At 44.9% G+C, this 20,538-nt stretch overlaps 1 protein-coding gene across 1 annotated transcript; it reads left to right on the top strand.

Moving 5' to 3' along the window:
- On the top strand, positions 1-19,308 carry CLRN2 (clarin 2). The gene is made up of 3 exons (XM_072132604.1): positions 1-253; positions 16,105-16,284; positions 18,551-19,308. The coding sequence occupies exons 1-3, from the start codon at positions 1-3 to the stop codon at positions 18,814-18,816; spliced, it is 699 nt and encodes a 232-aa protein (XP_071988705.1). The 3' UTR covers positions 18,817-19,308.
- The last annotated feature ends 1,230 nt before the right edge of the window (positions 19,309-20,538 follow it).

Genomic DNA, 20,538 nt, shown 5'->3' with positions numbered 1-20,538 from the left:
ATGCCTGGCTGCTTCAAGAAAACTATATTCTCCTTGGCTTCTGCGTTAAGTTTTGTGTCGTTCTTGCTGATCATTATTGCCATGGCGACCCAAAAATGGATGACGGGGAAGACGCTGTGTCAGACGGGAGTCGATTTGGTCAATGCCTCAGATCCGGAGTTGGTCAAGTTTATTGGAGATATCTACTATGGACTTTTTCAGGGCGGTAAAGTGCGGCAATGTGGACTGGGGAAGCGGAGCTTCACCTTTAAGAGTGAGTAAGCATTTACCATAGGCTAAATAATTCCTAGAATAATTCTGTGTAAGGAATATGCTTATAAGTTTTCCAAGGTGGGAAAAAGGAAAACTTGGCCTCCAGTTATACCTGAAATATCCTATTAAATAGGATTCATTATTCTTAAATATGTTTTTTTCAACTTATTTTCTTTTGAAAGGAAATCTACCATCAAAATCCATCACTGTGGCCATATATCTAGGCACCGTGACTATGGGAAACTTCTTAGCCATTTGTTATCCTTGGCCTCTTTGCTTCTAAAATCAACTTTGAGAATTATGTTGATTCGGATGGGCTCCGGGACCGTTACTACAGCCGCTCTGTGCTATCGCTTCACAGGCTGTTCACATTCCCTCTTCCTCCCCTGGACATTATCTCCCTCCTTTTATCTACTGTAATCTCACACAGTGGGAAAGGGGGAAATGCTCCTTCACAGTGTAACAACCTGTGAAGCTACAGCATAGAGGGCTTTTAAAATTATACTAATGAACCAGGAGGGCTCTGGGGTGTTACCAGAGACCTTATGGTTCATTAGCATAATTTTAAAAGTTAATTTTTGAAGGAAAAGTTGAATGTAGGAGGCCATGGATAATAAATATAAGAAGATAACCACAGTCACGGTGCCTGAAACTATGAGTAAGTGTCCCTAGTTTATCCATGCTTTATTTTTAAGGTAATTTTCCTTTAAGAAACAAATTATGTTATAAAGGAAATATAGACTAGTAGTGACATCTGCTGTTGTTATTAGAGGTGTTTTTAGAAAATGACATTCATACGATTGTTTCTACACATATTGCACATGCACTTTAAGGGGTTTTCAGGTTCTGCATCCTCTATCCATAGGGGATCACACTGGTACTTATACGGAACGACAGAGATGGGAAGCAAGATATCCACGCTAAGCCTCTGATGACAGGGACCCTCCATAGTCAGTGACTACTTGCTATTGCGGCAAGTGATATGAGTGCAGAGCGGCACGGAACCAGACAGCAGTAGGATTCGAGCAATTTTTGTTACAACCATCTAGGCTTTGCCTTTGGAAATAAACTGGTGTCTATTGCACCTTTTGCCAATCTCCTGGATATCAGCCCGCCCTACTTCCGGAGTGATAGCTTCTACTCCCTCTTATCCTTTTACTATTGTGCACCGTTGCAGGATTTGGCAAGGTGGAAGGAAATAGATATGGAGTCTGATAAACCTGATCATGGATCGAACCTAAAACCAAATGATCAAACCCATTCATTTTTAAAGAAAATTAGTTTGCCCATCCAGCCAATGGCTAATCTTGCATGTATTTTCAACAAGGAAAAGAAATTAAAGGGGTATTCTCGTCTGGGCACTCACATTCAATTTCATTAATCTGCCATATATAAACATTTTTTCAATTAGATGTTATTCCTATGTCAAGATAATTTCCCATAAATGTAGTGATATGGTCCCTTAGAAACAATACTGTGTCCTTGGATACGACCACCTCTGCTGGAGGGATTGCACAAAGAAACAAGAGGTTTTTGTATATGAAAAGTCCGGGAGTTACTAAATGTCCCACAGCCGTCCTGTGGTAATGATTGCTGAATCCTGGTGGTCAGGCAGGACTCAATAGCCCATGTCCAGACACCACTGCTGGACTGCAGGGTGGTCGTATCCGAGGAAGCTATCTTGTTTCTAAGGGACATCATGGCTACATTTATGAGAAATTATCTTTACAAGGGAACATTTTTTTTTAATAAGATCCAATTGAAGAAATGTTTACATATGGCAAATTAATTAAATTAAATGTGAATGCCCAGGTGGGAAAACCCCTTTAAGCTTCTGCCCGGTACCTCTGGGGAACAAAACATATGCAAAACAAAAATCCACTTGTCCATTTCTCAGGCACTTTCTAAACCTTCTCTCACAAAGAAGGCAGGATTAAAAGGTGACAGTGTAGGGTGCGTTTTTTGGACATTAAACCACCTTATGGGACAGTTTAGTGTTCCAAACTGCCCCCTACATGGTCGCAAAAAAAAACATTTATGCTTACCTTTGCCCAGAGCATCCAACGCCTGCACGTTGTAGCAAGTGAAGACTGCGTAGTACACTCTGGCTTCACAGCGCAAGCGCCATAGGTGTGGAAAAGCGTAGGTGTAGGATATTACCCCAGTTTCACTTGCCACAAGGCGAGAAGAGGTTTCAGTTCTGGATCTGCAGATGTGAGTCCAGTGTGCCTTAGGGCGTAGGTAGTGAAGGTCCTTCAATGTTACAGTGCAGAAGGAAGGTTACAAAAGTTGTGACTTTATTGGGCAGCGATGATTCGTCCAGTCCAGTCCAGTCCAACAATTGTATTCAATTTAAAGGGAACCTGTCACCAGTATACCCCGATTTTAGCCCTCTACACTTCCCCATAGAGCATTGCATCTACACTACTAAGCATCTTTTGTGGGAAAAATCGGCTTTACAGAGAAAAAGATAACTTATATTTTACCTTTGAAAGACCTGTGCAGTTTGACTACTCCAGTCGCCAAATGGGCGGGGTTGAAGAGGAGTATATTGCCCCCACCCTCGGGAAACGTCTCCTCAGTGTCTCATTTCAAATCAATGTTACCGCCCCTCATCCGCCCCCTGGCTCGGCCCTACTGTTCACGGCACCTACTCACGTCCCGCCTGCTGCCCGCAACTCTCGCTGACCGCGTCTGGCATTCTTGCACCTGCGCGGTCAGCATCGCTTGTGCTCTGTGCATGGACCTAGTGTGAGTTGTCAGCGTAGTGTGGCGCATGCGCAGAGAATGCGGGGACCTTGCGGCCGGCACCACTTCATCTGCGCATGACCGTGCGCAGAGCACAAGTGATGCTGACCGCGCAGGCGCGAGAATGCCAGAGGGCTAAAATCGGGGTATACTGGTGACAGGTTCCCTTTAAACGTCATCAATGACAAAAATTTCACCTTAAACAGCTCCATATGCCAAAATATAAATCGGAGGTGTCCTATGGAAAAACAGAACCCACAAGAAAATGGTGCAAAAGTGCCTTTTTCTCAAGTTTACTGCATTTGGAATTTTTTTTCCCGCTTCCCAGTACACGTCATGAAAAATGACACACCACTAAAGTACAATTTGTAACAAAAAGCAAAAAGTCCTTATAAAGTTCCGGATATAAAAAAAAATTAACTGAGGTTAAGATTTTTAAAGAGGAGCAAAAAATGTTTAAAAAAATGAAAATCGATGGGAAGTGATCAATCAAACTGGATTTCTGTACACCATATCACTGCATTGTCTATCCATCGAGTAGTGGCATCCAGGAGACACTGCAAACTTTTCAGAATCATTCAAACTGACTGTATAATCATGGCAGCCCCCATGTATTTATAAATGTAACTATATTTTGATGAAGAGTAGGGCAAATGTATAATAAATGATTTCAATAACATGTATTAAAAATCTATACAGAAAGGGGCACATTTATCCATCCGCGGAGTTCACCAAAATGCATTGTCCGACGATAATGCACTTTCCCGCGATTCACTAAGATTGTGCGCCCGATATCCTGCATGTGTCGCTTCCCCGTTCAGGTCCGACGTAGTTCACCTTCTTCTTCCTGGTGCATGTAAGTGCATTTCTTGTGACTAGAGATGAGCGAACATACTCGTCCGAGCTTGATGCTCGATCGAGCATTAGCGTACTCGTAGCTGCTCGTTGCTCGGACGAGTATTTCGCCCGCTCGAGAAAATGGCAGCTCCCGCCGTTTTGCTTTTTGGCGGCCAGAAACAGAGCCAATCACAAGCCAGGAGACTCTGCACTCCACCCAGCATGACGTGGTACCCTTACACGTAGATAGCAGTGGTTGGCTGGCCAGATCAGGTGACCCTGGGATAGACTAGCCGCTGCCCGCGCTGCTCGGATCATTCTCTGTCTGGATGCCGCTAGGGAGAGAGCTGCTGCTGGTCAGGGAAAGCGTTAGGGTGTTCTATTAGCTTACTGTTAGGCAGGAGTGATTCTACAAGAACCCAACAGCCCTTCTTAGGGCTACAATAACGTTATACTTTTTTTTTTTATTTGCTTGTGGCTGGGCTTGCTGGCACTAGTACCATATTGTGAGGAATTAGCAGGGGGACTTGCTACCGTTGTGTTTAGCTTTTAGTGACACACATATCCACCTCAAACACCAAAGTGGGACAATTTATTAGGGGTTTGATTTCAATTAGGCACAGTCTGCCAGTTTCTTTTTATTTTACGTTTATTTTTTTAATAACTCAGTGTCATCTCATCTTGCATAGAAGTGTGCTTTCATACTTGGCTAGAAAATAGCCATAGGAGAATCCAAACGTCTTACTTACGCCTACAGTAGCGTTATATATATTTGATTTCTGGTTGATCTGCTGGTGGCTGTAGTTGCTGCAGTGCATCTACTAGGAAATTGTGAGCAATTTGTAGTGAGACTTGCGACCACTGTGTTTTGCGTTTAGTGACGCACATATCCATCGCAAAGACCGAAGTGGGAAAATTTATTAGGGCCCAGGGTTGTATTTCAATTAGGCACAGTCTGCCATTTCCTTTTTTATTTTACGTTTATTTTTTTCATAACTCAGCGTCATCTCATCTTGCATAGTAGTGTGCTTTCATACTTGGCTAGAAAATAGCCATAGGAGAATCCAAACGTCTTACTTACGCCTACAGTAGCGTTATATATATTTGATTTCTGGTTGATCTGCTGGTGGCTGTAGTTGCTGCAGTGCATCTACTAGGAAATTGTGAGCAATTTGTAGTGAGACTTGCGACCACTGTGTTTTGCGCTTAGTGACGCACATATCCATCGCAAAGACCGAAGTGGGAAAATTTATTAGGGCCCGGGGTTGTATTTCAATTAGGCACAGTCTGCCATTTCCTTTTTTATTTTACGTTTATTTTTTTCATAACTCAGCGTCATCTCATCTGGCATAGTAGTGTGCTTTAATACTTGGCTAGAAAATAGCCATAGGAGAATCCAAACGTCTTACTTACGCCTACAGTAGCGTTATATATATTTGATTTCTGGTTGATCTGCTGGTGGCTGTAGTTGCTGCAGTGCATCTACTAGGAAATTGTGAGCAATTTGTAGTGAGACTTGCGACCACTGTGTTTTGCGTTTAGTGACGCACATATCCATCGCAAAGACCGAAGTGGGAAAATTTATTAGGGCCCAGGGTTGTATTTCAATTAGGCACAGTCTGCCATTTCCTTTTTTATTTTACGTTTATTTTTTTCATAACTCAGCGTCATCTCATCTTGCATAGTAGTGTGCTTTCATACTTGGCTAGAAAATAGCCATAGGAGAATCCAAACGTCTTACTTACGCCTACAGTAGCGTTATATATATTTGATTTCTGGTTGATCTGCTGGTGGCTGTAGTTGCTGCAGTGCATCTACTAGGAAATTGTGAGCAATTTGTAGTGAGACTTGCGACCACTGTGTTTTGCGCTTAGTGACGCACATATCCATCGCAAAGACCGAAGTGGGAACATTTATTAGGGCCCGGGGTTGTATTTCAATTAGGCACAGTCTGCCATTTCCTTTTTTATTTTACGTTTATTTTTTTCATAACTCAGCGTCATCTCATCTGGCATAGTAGTGTGCTTTAATACTTGGCTAGAAAATAGCCATAGGAGAATCCAAACGTCTTACTTACGCCTACAGTAGCGTTATATATATTTGATTTCTGGTTGATCTGCTGGTGGCTGTAGTTGCTGCAGTGCATCTACTAGGAAATTGTGAGCAATTTGTAGTGAGACTTGCGACCACTGTGTTTTGCGCTTAGTGACGCACATATCCATCGCAAAGACCGAAGTGGGAAAATTTATTAGGGCCCAGGGTTGTATTTCAATTAGGCACAGTCTGCCATTTCCTTTTTTATTTTACGTTTATTTTTTTCATAACTCAGCGTCATCTCATCTTGCATAGTAGTGTGCTTTAATACTTGGCTAGAAAATAGCCATAGGAGAATCCAAACGTCTTACTTACGCCTACAGTAGCGTTATATATATTTGATTTCTGGTTGATCTGCTGGTGGCTGTAGTTGCTGCAGTGCATCTACTAGGAAATTGTGAGCAATTTGTAGTGAGACTTGCGACCACTGTGTTTTGCGCTTAGTGACGCACATATCCATCGCAAAGACCGAAGTGGGAAAATTTATTAGGGCCTAGGGTTGTATTTCAATTAGGCACAGTCTGCCATTTCCTTTTTTATTTTACGTTTATTTTTTTCATAACTCAGCGTCATCTCATCTTGCATAGTAGTGTGCTTTCATACTTGGCTAGAAAATAGCCATAGGAGAATCCAAACGTCTTACTTACGCCTTCAGTAGCGTTATATATATTTGATTTCTGGTTGATCTGCTGGTGGCTGTAGTTGCTGCAGTGCATCTACTAGGAAATTGTGAGCAATTTGTAGTGAGACTTGCGACCACTGTGTTTTGCGCTTAGTGACGCACATATCCATCGCAAAGACCGAAGTGGGAAAATTTATTAGGGCCCGGGGTTGTATTTCAATTAGGCACAGTCTGCCATTTCCTTTTTTATTTTACGTTTATTTTTTTCATAACTCAGCGTCATCTCATCTGGCATAGCAGTGTGCTTTAATACTTGGCTAGAAAATAGCCATAGGAGAATCCAAACGTCTTACTTACGCCTACAGTAGCGTTATATATATTTGATTTCTGGTTGATCTGCTGGTGGCTGTAGTTGCTGCAGTGCATCTACTAGGAAATTGTGAGCAATTTGTAGTGAGACTTGCGACCACTGTGTTTTGCGCTTAGTGACGCACATATCCATCGCAAAGACCGAAGTGGGAAAATTTATTAGGGCCCGGGGTTGTATTTCAATTAGGCACAGTCTGCCATTTCCTTTTTTATTTTACGTTTATTTTTTTCATAACTCAGCGTCATCTCATCTTGCATAGTAGTGTGCTTTAATACTTGGCTAGAAAATAGCCATAGGAGAATCCAAACGTCTTACTTACGCCTACAGTAGCGTTATATATATTTGATTTCTGGTTGATCTGCTGGTGGCTGTAGTTGCTGCAGTGCATCTACTAGGAAATTGTGAGCAATTTGTAGTGAGACTTGCGACCACTGTGTTTTGCGCTTAGTGACGCACATATCCATCGCAAAGACCGAAGTGGGAAAATTTATTAGGGCCCAGGGTTGTATTTCAATTAGGCACAGTCTGCCATTTCCTTTTTTATTTTACGTTTATTTTTTTCATAACTCAGCGTCATCTCATCTTGCATAGTAGTGTGCTTTAATACTTGGCTAGAAAATAGCCATAGGAGAATCCAAACGTCTTACTTACGCCTACAGTAGCGTTATATATATTTGATTTCTGGTTGATCTGCTGGTGGCTGTAGTTGCTGCAGTGCATCTACTAGGAAATTGTGAGCAATTTGTAGTGAGACTTGCGACCACTGTGTTTTGCGCTTAGTGACGCACATATCCATCGCAAAGACCGAAGTGGGAAAATTTATTAGGGCCCAGGGTTGTATTTCAATTAGGCACAGTCTGCCATTTCCTTTTTTATTTTACGTTTATTTTTTTCATAACTCAGCGTCATCTCATCTTGCATAGTAGTGTGCTTTCATACTTGGCTAGAAAATAGCCATAGGAGAATCCAAACGTCTTACTTACGCCTACAGTAGCGTTATATATATTTGATTTCTGGTTGATCTGCTGGTGGCTGTAGTTGCTGCAGTGCATCTACTAGGAAATTGTGAGCAATTTGTAGTGAGACTTGCGACCACTGTGTTTTGCGCTTAGTGACGCACATATCCATCGCAAAGACCGAAGTGGGAAAATTTATTAGGGCCCAGGGTTGTATTTCAATTAGGCACAGTCTGCCATTTCCTTTTTTATTTTACGTTTATTTTTTTCATAACTCAGCGTCATCTCATCTTGCATAGTAGTGTGCTTTCATACTTGGCTAGAAAATAGCCATAGGAGAATCCAAACGTCTTACTTACGCCTACAGTAGCGTTATATATATTTGATTTCTGGTTGATCTGCTGGTGGCTGTAGTTGCTGCAGTGCATCTACTAGCAAATTGTAAGCAATTTGTAGTGAGACTTGCGACCACTGTGTTTTGCGCTTAGTGACGCACATATCCATCGCAAAGACCGAAGTGGGAAAATTTATTAGGGCCCAGGGTTGTATTTCAATTAGGCACAGTCTGCCATTTCCTTTTTTATTTTACGTTTATTTTTTTCATAACTCAGCGTCATCTCATCTTGCATAGTAGTGTGCTTTCATACTTGGCTAGAAAATAGCCATAGGAGAATCCAAACGTTTTACTTACGCCTACAGTAGCGTTATATATATTTGATTTCTGGTTGATCTGCTGGTGGCTGTAGTTGCTGCAGTGCATTTACTAGCAAATTGTAAGCAATTTGTAGTGAGACTTGCGACCACTGTGTTTTGCGCTTAGTGACGCACATATCCATCGCAAATACCGAAGTGGGAAAATTTATTAGGGCCCGGGGTTGTATTTCAATTAGGCACAGTCTGCCATTTCCTTTTTTATTTTACGTTTATTTTTTTCATAACTCAGCGTCATCTCATCTGGCATAGCAGTGTGCTTTAATACTTGGCTAGAAAATAGCCATAGGAGAATCCAAACGTCTTACTTACGCCTACAGTAGCGTTATATATATTTGATTTCTGGTTGATCTGCTGGTGGCTGTAGTTGCTGCAGTGCATCTACTAGCAAATTGTGAGCAATTTGTAGTGAGACTTGCGACCACTGTGTTTTGCGCTTAGTGACGGACATATCCATCGCAAAGACCGAAGTGGGAAAATTTATTAGGGCCCGGGGTTGTATTTCAATTAGGCACAGTCTGCCATTTCCTTTTTTATTTTACGTTTATTTTTTTCATAACTCAGCGTCATCTCATCTTGCATAGTAGTGTGCTTTAATACTTGGCTAGAAAATAGCCATAGGAGAATCCAAACGTCTTACTTACGCCTACAGTAGCGTTATATATATTTGATTTCTGGTTGATCTGCTGGTGGCTGTAGTTGCTGCAGTGCATCTACTAGGAAATTGTGAGCAATTTGTAGTGAGACTTGCGACCACTGTGTTTTGCGCTTAGTGACGCACATATCCATCGCAAAGACCGAAGTGGGAAAATTTATTAGGGCCCAGGGTTGTATTTCAATTAGGCACAGTCTGCCATTTCCTTTTGTATTTTACGTTTATTTTTTTCATAACTCAGCGTCATCTCATCTGGCATAGTAGTGTGCTTTCATACTTGGCTAGAAAATAGCCATAGCAATAGGATAGCATCGTTTGGTTTTAAAAACTAAAAAACACACACCAAAAAAAAAACACAAAAAAAGTTAAAAAAAAAATTAAAGTTATAACTCTCATTTTCAAAATGTTTAACCCGAGGGCTAAGGGTAGAGGACGAGGGCGGGGACGTGGGCGTCCAACTACTGCAGGGGTCAGAGGCCGTGGTCCTGGGCGGGGTGAGACACCACCTGCTTATGAGGGAGCAGGGGAACGCCGCAGAGCTACACTCCCTAGGTTCATGTCTGAAGTTACTGGGACTCGTGGTAGAGCACTGTTGAGGCCAGAACAGTGCGAACAGGTGATGTCGTGGATTGCCGACAATGCTTCGAGCAATTTGTCCACCAGTCAGTCTTCCACGCAGTCCACCCATGTCACCGAAATCGGCACTCCTCCAGCTCCTGCACCTCAGCCTCCTCCCCCCCAGTCTGCCCCCTCCCAGCAAAATTTGCCATTTGAACCGGCATACTCTGAGGAACTGTTTTCTGGACCCTTCCCACAGTCACAAACCACTTGTCCGGTTGCTGATGAGCAATTTTCCGATGCCCAGGTTTTCCACCAGTCGCAGTCTGTGGGTGATGATGACCTTGTTGACGTACTGGAAGAAGTGTGTAAAGAGGTGTCCGACGATGAGGAGACACGGTTGTCAGACAGTGGGGAAGTTGTTGTCAGGGCAGGAAGTCCGAGGGGGGAGCAGACTGAGGGATCGGAGGATGATGAGGTGACAGACCCAAGCTGGGTTGAGAGGCCGGGTGAACACAGTGCTTCTGAGACGGAGGAGAGTCCTCGACCAGAACAGGTTGGAAGAGGCAGTGGTGGGGCCAGACGGAGAGGCAGGGCCAGAGCTGGTGCATCAGCGCCAAATGTGTCAACTAGTGAAGCTCCCGTGGCGAGGGCTCCTGCGGCGAGGGCTAGATTTTCAGAAGTCTGGAGGTTCTTTAAGGAAACACCGGATGACCGACGGACTGTGGTGTGCCACATTTGCCAAACCAGGATCAGCAGGGGTTCCACCACTACTAGCTTAACTACCACCAGTATGCGCAGGCATATGAATGCTAAACACCCCACTCAGTGGCAACAAGCGCGTTCACCTCCGGCCGTGCACACCACTGCTCCTTCCCCTGTGTCAGCTGATAGTCAGCCCCCTGCCCAGGACCCTGCCACAAAAACCCCATCGTCGCCTCCACGATCCTCCACAGCATCCACCAGCGTTCAGCTCTCCATACCCCAGACGCTGGAGCGGAAACGCAAATATAGTGCAACCCACCCGCACGCCCAAGCCCTTAATGTGCACATCTCCAGATTGCTAAGCCTGGAGATGCTGCCCTATAGGCTAGTAGAGACCGAGGCCTTTCGCAGCCTCATGGCGGCGGCCGCCCCTCGGTATTCGGTCCCCAGCCGCCACTACTTTTCCCGATGTGCCGTCCCAGCCCTGCACCAGCACGTGTCAGACAACATAATCCGTGCCCTGACCAACGCCGTTTCTGACAAGGTCCACCTGACCACGGACACGTGGACGAGTGCTGCCGGGCAGGGCCACTATATATCGCTGACGGCACATTGGGTTAACTTGGTGGAGGCTGGGACCGAGTCTGACCCTGCGGCTGGTCATATACTGCCGACGCCGAGGATTGCGGGGCCTACCTCGGTCCAGGTGTTTCAGGCCTACTATGCCTCCTCCTCCTCCCACCCCTCCTCCACCTCCTCCTCCGAACGACCATCCGTGGGCATGGCGCCATCAGTTGGTAGCTCTAGGCACAGCAGCCTAGCGACAGCAGGCGGTGCTGAAACTGCTGAGCCTAGGCGATAAAAGGCACACCGCCCAAGAACTATTACAGGGCATCACGGCGCAGACTGATCTGTGGCTGGCACCGCTGAACCTGAAGCCAGGCATGGTTGTGTGTGACAACGGCCGTAACCTGGTGGCGGCTCTGCAACTCGGCAGACTGACACATGTGCCATGCCTGGCCCATGTGTTAAATCTGATAGTTCAGCGTTTCCTCAAGACATACCCCAATCTGTCTGATTTGCTCACGAAGGTGCGCCGCATCTGTGCGCATTTCAGGAAGTCCAGCACAGATGCTGCCACTCTCAGGGCAGCGCAGCGCCGCCTCCAACTGCCCGCTCACCGACTGTTGTGCGACGTGCCCACGAGGTGGAATTCAACATTAACCATGTTATCCAGAGTTTACCAGCAGCGCCGAGCGATTGTAGACTGCCAGATGTCAACTTCCACCAGAACTGGTAGTCAGGTCAGTCAGCTTCCTCAAGTCTACAATGAGGAGTGGACGTGGATGTCTGATATCTGTCAGGTGCTGAGTAACTTTGAGGAGTCAACACAGATGGTCAGTGGCGATGCCGCCATCATCAGCCTCACCATCCCGCTGCTTGGCCTGTTGAAAAACTCTCTGGTCAGCATGAAGTCGGAAGCTTTGCGCTCCTCACAAGAGACGGGGGAAGAAGATTCCCTTGTTGATAGCCAAAGCACCCTTAGGTCTGTTTCTCAGCGCATATCGGAGGAGGTGGAGGAGGATGAGGAGGAAGAGGAGGAGAATGTTGGCGAGACACAAGAGGGGACCATTGTTGAGTCCTTCACTGTTGAGCGTGTATGGGCAGAAGAAGAGGAGTTGGAGGAGGAGGAAATGGACAGTCAGGCCAGTGAGGGGAGTGAATTCTTACGCGTTGGTACTCTGGCGCATATGGCAGATTTCATGCTAGGCTGCCTATCCCGTGACCCTCGCGTTCAAAGAATTTATTCCAGCACCGATTACTGGGTGTTCACTCTCCTGGACCCACGGTACAAGCTAAATCTTTCCACTCTCATCCCTGGAGAGGAAAGGAGTGTGAGAATGCATGAATACCAGCAGGCCCTGGTGCACAAGCTGAAACAGTATTTCCCTTCTGACAGCGCTAGCGGCAGAGTGCGTAGTTCTGCGGGACAAGTAGCGAGGGAGAGTAGGCGAGCAGGCAGCTTGTCCAGCACTGGCAAGGGTACGCTTTACAAGGCTTTTGCCAGCTTTATGTCACCCCAGCAAGACACTGTCACCTGTCCCCAGTCTCGGCAGAGTAGGGCTGATCTTTACAGAAAGATGGTGAGGGAGTACGTAGCTGACCATACCATCGTCCTAAATGATCACACAGCTCCCTACAACTACTGGGTTTCAAAGCTGGACATGTGGCACGAACTGGCGCTGTACGCCTTGGAGGTTCTTGCCTGCCCTGCCGCTAGCGTCTTGTCCGAGCGGGTTTTCAGTGCAGCTGGTGGCATCATCACCGATAAGCGTACACGCCTGTCGACTGACAGCGCTGACAGGCTGACGCTTATCAAGATGAATAAAGCCTGGATTTCTACTAATTTCCAATCTCCACCAGGTGAAGGAAGCTCAACCTGAATAATTTATCCACTCCTCCTCCTCCTCATTTTCCTCCTTCTCCTCCTCTTTGTACAGTAAAGCAGAGGAAACTGGCTATTTTTTGACAGGGCCCACTGGCTCTACCTATAGTACTTTATGCATTTAATTTTTATGGAGGGCCACCGACCCGGTCCTCTGTTTTAAACAATTTTTGGGAGTGCCACATACAGGCACTCAATCTATTCCATTTTTCTGGAGGGCCACCTACCTGCTCCTCTGGTTTGAAAACTTTTTTGGACTGCCACATACAGGCACTCAATCTATTCCATTTTTATGGAGGGCCACCTACCTGCTCCTCTGGTTTGAAAACTTTTTTGGACTGCCACATACAGGCACTCAATCTATTCCATTTTTATGGAGGGCCACCTACCTCCTCCTCTGGTTTGAAAACTTTTTTGGACTGCCACATACAGGCACTCAATCTATTCCATTTTTATGGAGGGCCACCTACCTGCTCCTCTGGTTTGAAAACTTTTTTGGACTGCCACATACAGGCACTCAATCTATTCCATTTTTATGGAGGGCCACCTACCTGCTCCTCTGGTTTGAAAACTTTTTTGGACTGCCACATACAGGCACTATCCAAATTGAATTGTCTCCATAGCAGCCTCCACACGTTGTCTCCATTGCTACCTCCAAAAGTCGTCCATATAGCTGCCTCCATACATCGTCCCTTTATCAAACGAGGTGTGTCAGGCCGAAATTTGGGTTGTTTTCATGGATTCCACATCAAAGTTGTTAACTTTGTCGCCACCCTGCTGTGTTATCCACAAAATACACTGGCAAACTTTTACCATTTACGGATATTATTTCAGCGCTTCTTGCGCATCTGTTTACATTCCCCTCACCCGCCATATCCTAAACTTATAAGAACGCTACTACACTTGATCTTATACAAAAGGTTCTTAGAAGTGCTGTTTGGGGAGTAGCCTAGAGACAGGGGCTTGGATTGGCGAAAGCTCGCCTGGCAGCGGAGCGCCAGCTCCATGCCAAGATCCAACTAACATAGTTTTAACTGCAGCACCTTTAATCTACTACTAGTTCACTGCCTCCATACATGGTCCCCTTATCAAACGAGCTGTGTCAGGCAGAATTTTGGATTGTTTTCATGGCTTCCATGTTAACTTTGTCGCCACCCTGCTGTGTAATCCTCAAAATATACTGGCAAACTTTTACCATTTACGGATATTATTTCAGCGCTTCTTGCGCATCTGTTTACATTCCCCTCACCCGCCATATTCCCAACTTATAAGAACGCTACTACACTTAACTTGGTGCAGGCTGGGACCGAGTCTGACCCTGGGGCTGGTCATATACTGCCGACGCAGAGGATTGCGGGGCCTACCTCGGTCCAGGTGTTTCAGGCCTACTATGCCTCCTCCTCCTCCCACCCCTCCTCCACCTCCTCCTCCTCCGAATTACCATCCGTGGGCATGGCGCCATCAGTCGGTAGCTCTAGGCACAGCAGCAATGCCGTCGCTAAGCGACAGCAGGCGGTGCTCAAACTGCTGAGCCTAGGTGATAAAAGGCACACCGCCCAAGAGCTATTACAGGGCATTCCACATCAAACTTGTTAACTTTGTCGCCACCGTGCTGTGTAAGCCACAAAATATACTGGCAAACTTTTTTCATTTACGGATATTATTTCAGCGCTTCTTGCGCATCTGTTAACATTCCCCTCACCCGCCATATCCCAAACTTATAAGAACGCTACTACACTTGATCTTATACAAAAGGTTCTTAGAAGTGCTGTTTGGGGAGTAGCCTAGAGACAGGGGCTTGGATTGGCGAAAGCTCGCCTGGCAGCGGAGCGCCAGCTCCATGCCAAGATCCAACTAACATAGTTTTAACTGCAGCACCTTTAATCTACTACTAGTTCACTGCCTCCATACATGGTCCCCTTATCAAACGAGCTGTGTCAGGCAGAATTTTGGGTTGTTTTCATGGCTTCCACATCAAACTTGTTAACTTTGTCGCCACCCTGCTGTGTAATCCACAAAATATACTGGCAAACTTTTATCATGTACCGATATTATTTGAGCGCTTCTTGCTCACCTCCTTTGGTTCCTCTCTGCCACCCATTGGTTGGAAGCCTGAGTCCATTTAGGGTATGTCGCCATGCCACTCTCTAGCCTGCCGCTGCTGCCGCTGCCTCTGCCTCTGCATGCCGTCCCCTATAGTGTCAGGGTCAATTATTGGATGTTTTAGATGCTATCTAGCTTCATTCTGTCACTCTGTCATGGCCATGCTGTTGCCCATAATTTTGGCATAATGGTGCGATTAAGCAGCCTCAGAGGCATCCATGCATGCTGCCCCTGCTGTTTCCTGTCCATTTCCGTGGTGTTTCCATCCTTTTCTGAGGTTCCCAGGTGTTTGGCCAAGCTTCCCTGTGCAGATCCTTGGTCCCCTTGAAAAATGCTCGAGTCTCCCATTGACTTCAATGGGGCTCGTTACTCGAAACGAGCACTCGAGCATCGGGAAAAGTTCGTCTCGAATAACGAGTACCCAAGCATTTTAGTGCTCGCTCATCTCTACTTGTGACACAATTTGAAAGTTAAATCCCGTGCTCAGTTCGAATCAGTCGGATCGACAGCACACCCCACGATTTGTGTCGCATGGAAGCCAGCAACACAATCACAGCGCAGACATCGGTTAAATATGTTAAATACCTGTCCAAGCTCTGTAATTCCTGGAAACGGCGAACAGTCCGACGAAAGTGTGATCCGCGACCCTTAGTAAATAAGCCGCACAGTGTCCCTTTAAGGCTGAAAGAAAGACCCTGTGCCAGGCTGTATCACCAACATCCGTGCCCAATCCCACTAAAGATTTTGTAGCTAAAGAGAAGCCAGTCCCAGAAACGATAGACCAAACGCTAGTGGTAAACCTTGCTTACTGGATTCATATACTTTCAGCAGCGGCTCAGATAAAGGCCCCATCTATGTCTATTTTGTTAAAGTAAAATATAAAGGCTTAAGTGGGTTATTACTGTAAATTCAAGTACATTTTACATGTAAGTACATGGTTAACATTTTTTTGTTTTAATGTACGACTATTTTTCAGTATTTATTCTAGGGTTTTCGTAGCTATTACTATACCACGTATATGGTAACCATGTTGTTTTTTTCTTACAGTATTTCCAGATATGGTGAAGACACTGAACAGCGCCCTCCATGTGTTTATCATCCTCTTCCTCTGTGCAGCCATTTCTTTCGCTCTGATCAGTTTTGGATTCTGTATATACAATGCACTGAAGGTCCCATATAAATCCATTAAGGGTCCTGCAGGAATATGCCTCTGGAATTTCATTGCAGGTAAATTCACAGGACCTTTATTTATTTATTTATTCTTTCATTTTTGGGGTACCGTATATACTCGAGTATAAGCCGACCCGAGTATAAGCCGAGACCCCTAATTTCAACACAAAAAACTGGGAAAACCTATTGAGTCAAGTATAAGCCGAGGGTGGGAAATGCATTGGTTACAGCCTCACAGTATATAGTCTGCCAGTCCCTGTAGCATACAGCCTGCCCAACCCCTGTAGTAGGAAAAAAAATAACACTGTACTCATTCTTCCGACGTCCTCCATAGGTCCTCTTCTGTCTCAGACTGTCTCAGACAGAAGAGGACCTACGGGTGACGTCAGAAAGGTGAGTTTTGTTGTTTAGTTGACTCGAGTATAAGCCGAGTTAGGGTTTTTGAGCACAAATTTTGTGCTGAAAAACTAGGCTTATACTCGAGTATATAAGGTATTTAATCAGACTATGTGGTGGTTAAGGTCCTTAAGCCCCATGCACACAAACATATGGGGGAACCTGAACACACAATGGGGCTTATTTACTAAGGGTCGCGGATCGCAGTTTTGTCAGAGTGTAAGCCCAAGCACTTACATGCACCACTAAAAAGATGGTGAACTCTGTCGGACCTGAGCGGGGAAGCAACACATGCAGGATATCGTAGTGGATTAGTGCCCCGCACGGTGACCGAGCCGGATGGCTGGACTGAAAAATTTATGACATTACCTGCATTTTGCCGTATTACGGTGCTGGCTGCTCAGCTTTCAATAGAAAGAGGAGTGATGCGGAGCGCTCACCTCTCCTCTCACCCACACTCGGCTGTATGCTCGCCCGGGCTACAGCTCCATTCGTGTGCATGAGGCCTCAGAGAGAGACTTGATTGGTCCCATCTGATTATGTGGTAAGATTCCCCTATAGAAAGCTTCTGTAATTTTAGAAAGTGGATTCTTGTAATGGGGAAACAGGTGTCTAGTGTACAGTGGCGTAACAAGAAGCTGATAGGCCCCAGTGCAAACTCTATGCCAGGCCCCCGACTATAATGTATGGTGTATAATATTAGTCTTCTCATATGGGAAAGTGACACCATAAGGGCCCCCTAAACCTCTTGGGCCCAGATGCGATTGCAACCTCTGCACCCCCTAAAGTTACACTCCTGCTATTGTACTAAAACACTAAAATGACTTTGAGCCACTACTAAGGAAATTATCTCAGAATCACTATGGTTTTTGCCCATTGATCCTATACAGGATGCAACGGGGTTATAACGCTGGTACCTCTATGGTGGTTCTATGGTTGGATAACAGATGGCTAGGGAAGTCAGAGGAGATCAGTGCAGTGCACCAGGGGACGGGCTAGCAATAGCCACAGACTATGCAGTTTACAGGACAAGCCAGCAGAATCCAACCAGCCAAAGGTCAGGGACAGGAAATAGTTAAAGCGAACCTGTCACCAGGAATGTCATATTTAGCTGGTGACAGGTTTTAATAGCCTGTTATTAATAGTTTATATGAGTTTTTATTCATATTTCCTGGCTCTCTGCCAGCAGCCTCTGGTGAGGGGGAAGCTGCAGCCTGTGTGTACCTCTGTCTCAGTCTCCTCCACACTCATCCAGATCCCTCCCCCCTCCTCACTTCCTGTCATGTGCATTGAGCAAGCAGGGGAGGGAGCTGGTGTGGAGTAGAGGGAAAATACATAAGGAGACACAGGCACACACAGGCTGCAGCTACCCCTCCCCGGGACTTGCCACACAATGTGAATTAAACTTATATAAAGTATTAAAATTATTCAGAATGGTGACAAAGGCATTTTCAAAATAAGCATAGCATAAGCATAGCATTACCGATGACAGGTTTACTTTACAAAACTGACGTGCTGATGCACCTTAAGACCCCAGAGCAGAAAACCAGGAGCAGGATGGTTGGAATGACCTGCAACATCAGACACAGCCAAAAATTTTTGTGCATTTTAGCTACACCCAATTTTCAGTTCAAAGCTACCTCCCTACATTGTGAAGTCATGCCCTCATTATCAGGTCTAAAACCTCATCCACCTAAATATACCAGGTTTTGGAACTATTTCTACCAGAGTTGTATTGTAACCACAATAGTAAAACTGGCCCATAGTTGGAGACACTCTGGAGATGGGGAGAAGCGTCAGATGGGCAGATCTCTGACAAGCACAGTTTGATTGACAGGTCTCTCACCATATGCACATAAGGAGACATGACTATTATTGTTGTGGTATGACTAGGAGTAATAGTGATATGTATATCTTACAATTGCAGGTCTGTTTATCGTGTTTGCAGTCACCAGTTTCATTGCTGCCGTCCATCTTCACCGGCTGACGGAGAGGATTGCAAACTTCCGTGAAAATGTCTTCAGAATCGTCATTCTTGAAGAACATTACGAGGACTCGTTCTGGTTGTGTGTGGCCAGTGGAGCCACTCACGCTTTTAACATGCTGCTTATGGCAGTGAGTAGAATCCGCCTTCCTAAATTTAAGACGAAGACTGAGGAGGCGAATGTGACTGCAGAGGACATCATGTACTAGAGCTGAGGGATTCTCTTCTTTTTTTAAGGACCTAAAATTCCAGATTTGGTATCAGCAACTCGATGGAGGATAGAAGAAAAACTTGCTTGTATCAAGTGATCCTTCCATGTAGGTCAGTTGGCTCCTAATAACTTGTATAACACTAATGGACATCCCTTTTTTAACATTAGACTTCATCCTTCAAGATTTGGAAATTTCAGACATATTTATGTTCTGAGGAAACTTGAAATCGAACAAGAAGTTCCAAGGCTTTTTTATATACTGTAGAACCATTTATGGTACAGCAGCTCTATGGAAGATTGAAGAACACTTTGCTTGTATCAAGTGATCCTTCCATGTAGATCAGTTGCTTCCATGACTTCCATAACACTAATCGACTTCTTCTTTTATCATGAGTAGATAAGACCTCATCCTTCAAGCCTCGGAAATCTCAGGCAAATTTGGATATAGTGTTTTTCTATTTTATGTTGTAGAGAAACTTTTATGAAATCAGAAGCTGATAACATCAGATAAAAAGAAGCTGATAACATCACCACATCCTGGATTTATTTTTTCGTCATTGATTGTATATGGCAGTAGTGGGGTTCCTATGGCACGGGAGTAAGAGGTGGAACTCAGCAGGGCAGGCGCCAGCACTGGGTATACCTGGGCAAGTGCCAGGGCCCAGAACTGCCCTAGCAATCCATAGACGAGAGGGAGCACTGTATCTTTCATAGGTGGGTGCCTCTGGCACCCGTGCCATAGGTTCGCCATCACTGCCCTAGGGAGTTTAAAGGGGGTTATCCCGGGTTTAAAAGAAAGCTATATATGGCTGTGGGGGGGGGGGGGGGGGGGCTAAAAAACAATAAACATATTACACATACAAACATATGTGTAATAAACATATACTTCTTATATATCTTTATTTACTTCCCCCTGCACTCACGTTGACCCGCAGGGCTGTCCAATTGACCCCTGGTTCCTGACACTAATACTGCTGCATTTGTTGGGACAGCACCAATGGTTCTGCAGTGATGGGTGCCGTCGTGGGTAGTATGAGGGGAATTTCGTTTTTTCTTATAGCCTCCCCCACCCCAGCCATACTTGTATATATCTTTTTTTAAAAAATCCACAACAACCCTTTTAAGAGGGAAGTCATAAGCTATTACTTCCATCTTACATTTTCATCTTTTTTTGATGATTTTAATACAAAAACCTAACAACAGTTTTTTTTGGTCTCTGTGACAACTGAATTTTTAAAATGTTGGGTTGTCAAAAGAACCAGGAGTAACAATAAAGCTTCATTACAGACACCTGTGATATCTGTTATAGCTGATTATTGTAGCCTAAGGATAGAGTACAGTAAACTACCAACATCCAGAGGTGCGTTTGTAACTAGGGGTCGTCTATAAGTCGGGTGTTCTTAAGTAGGGGACCGCCTGTATTAGCTATATTTATAACGCTATGCTCTTTTTATAAAACTCAATGCTTCTTTAGTGCTTTTTCAGTAAAATTTGTAAATGCAACAGCATAAAAATGCATGAGTTTTTATCTGCACCAAAGGACACTATCAATGGGCACTCTCATGGTATTTTCAGAAAAAAAATATGCAAACCCTATTTTGGCTGAAATAGACGGGAGGCAGATTTGACAAGTTTAAAGAGAACCCGTCATGCAAAATAACCCCCCTAGACTAAATATATTTTCATAAACTGCCATTAGAGAGCATTGCCTCTATCCCTT

This window comes from Engystomops pustulosus, chromosome 1 (assembly GCF_040894005.1).
Source record: "Engystomops pustulosus chromosome 1, aEngPut4.maternal, whole genome shotgun sequence".
Taxonomy (NCBI): Eukaryota; Metazoa; Chordata; class Amphibia; order Anura; family Leptodactylidae; genus Engystomops; species Engystomops pustulosus.
This window is presented reverse-complemented; position numbering and strand designations above follow the sequence as displayed.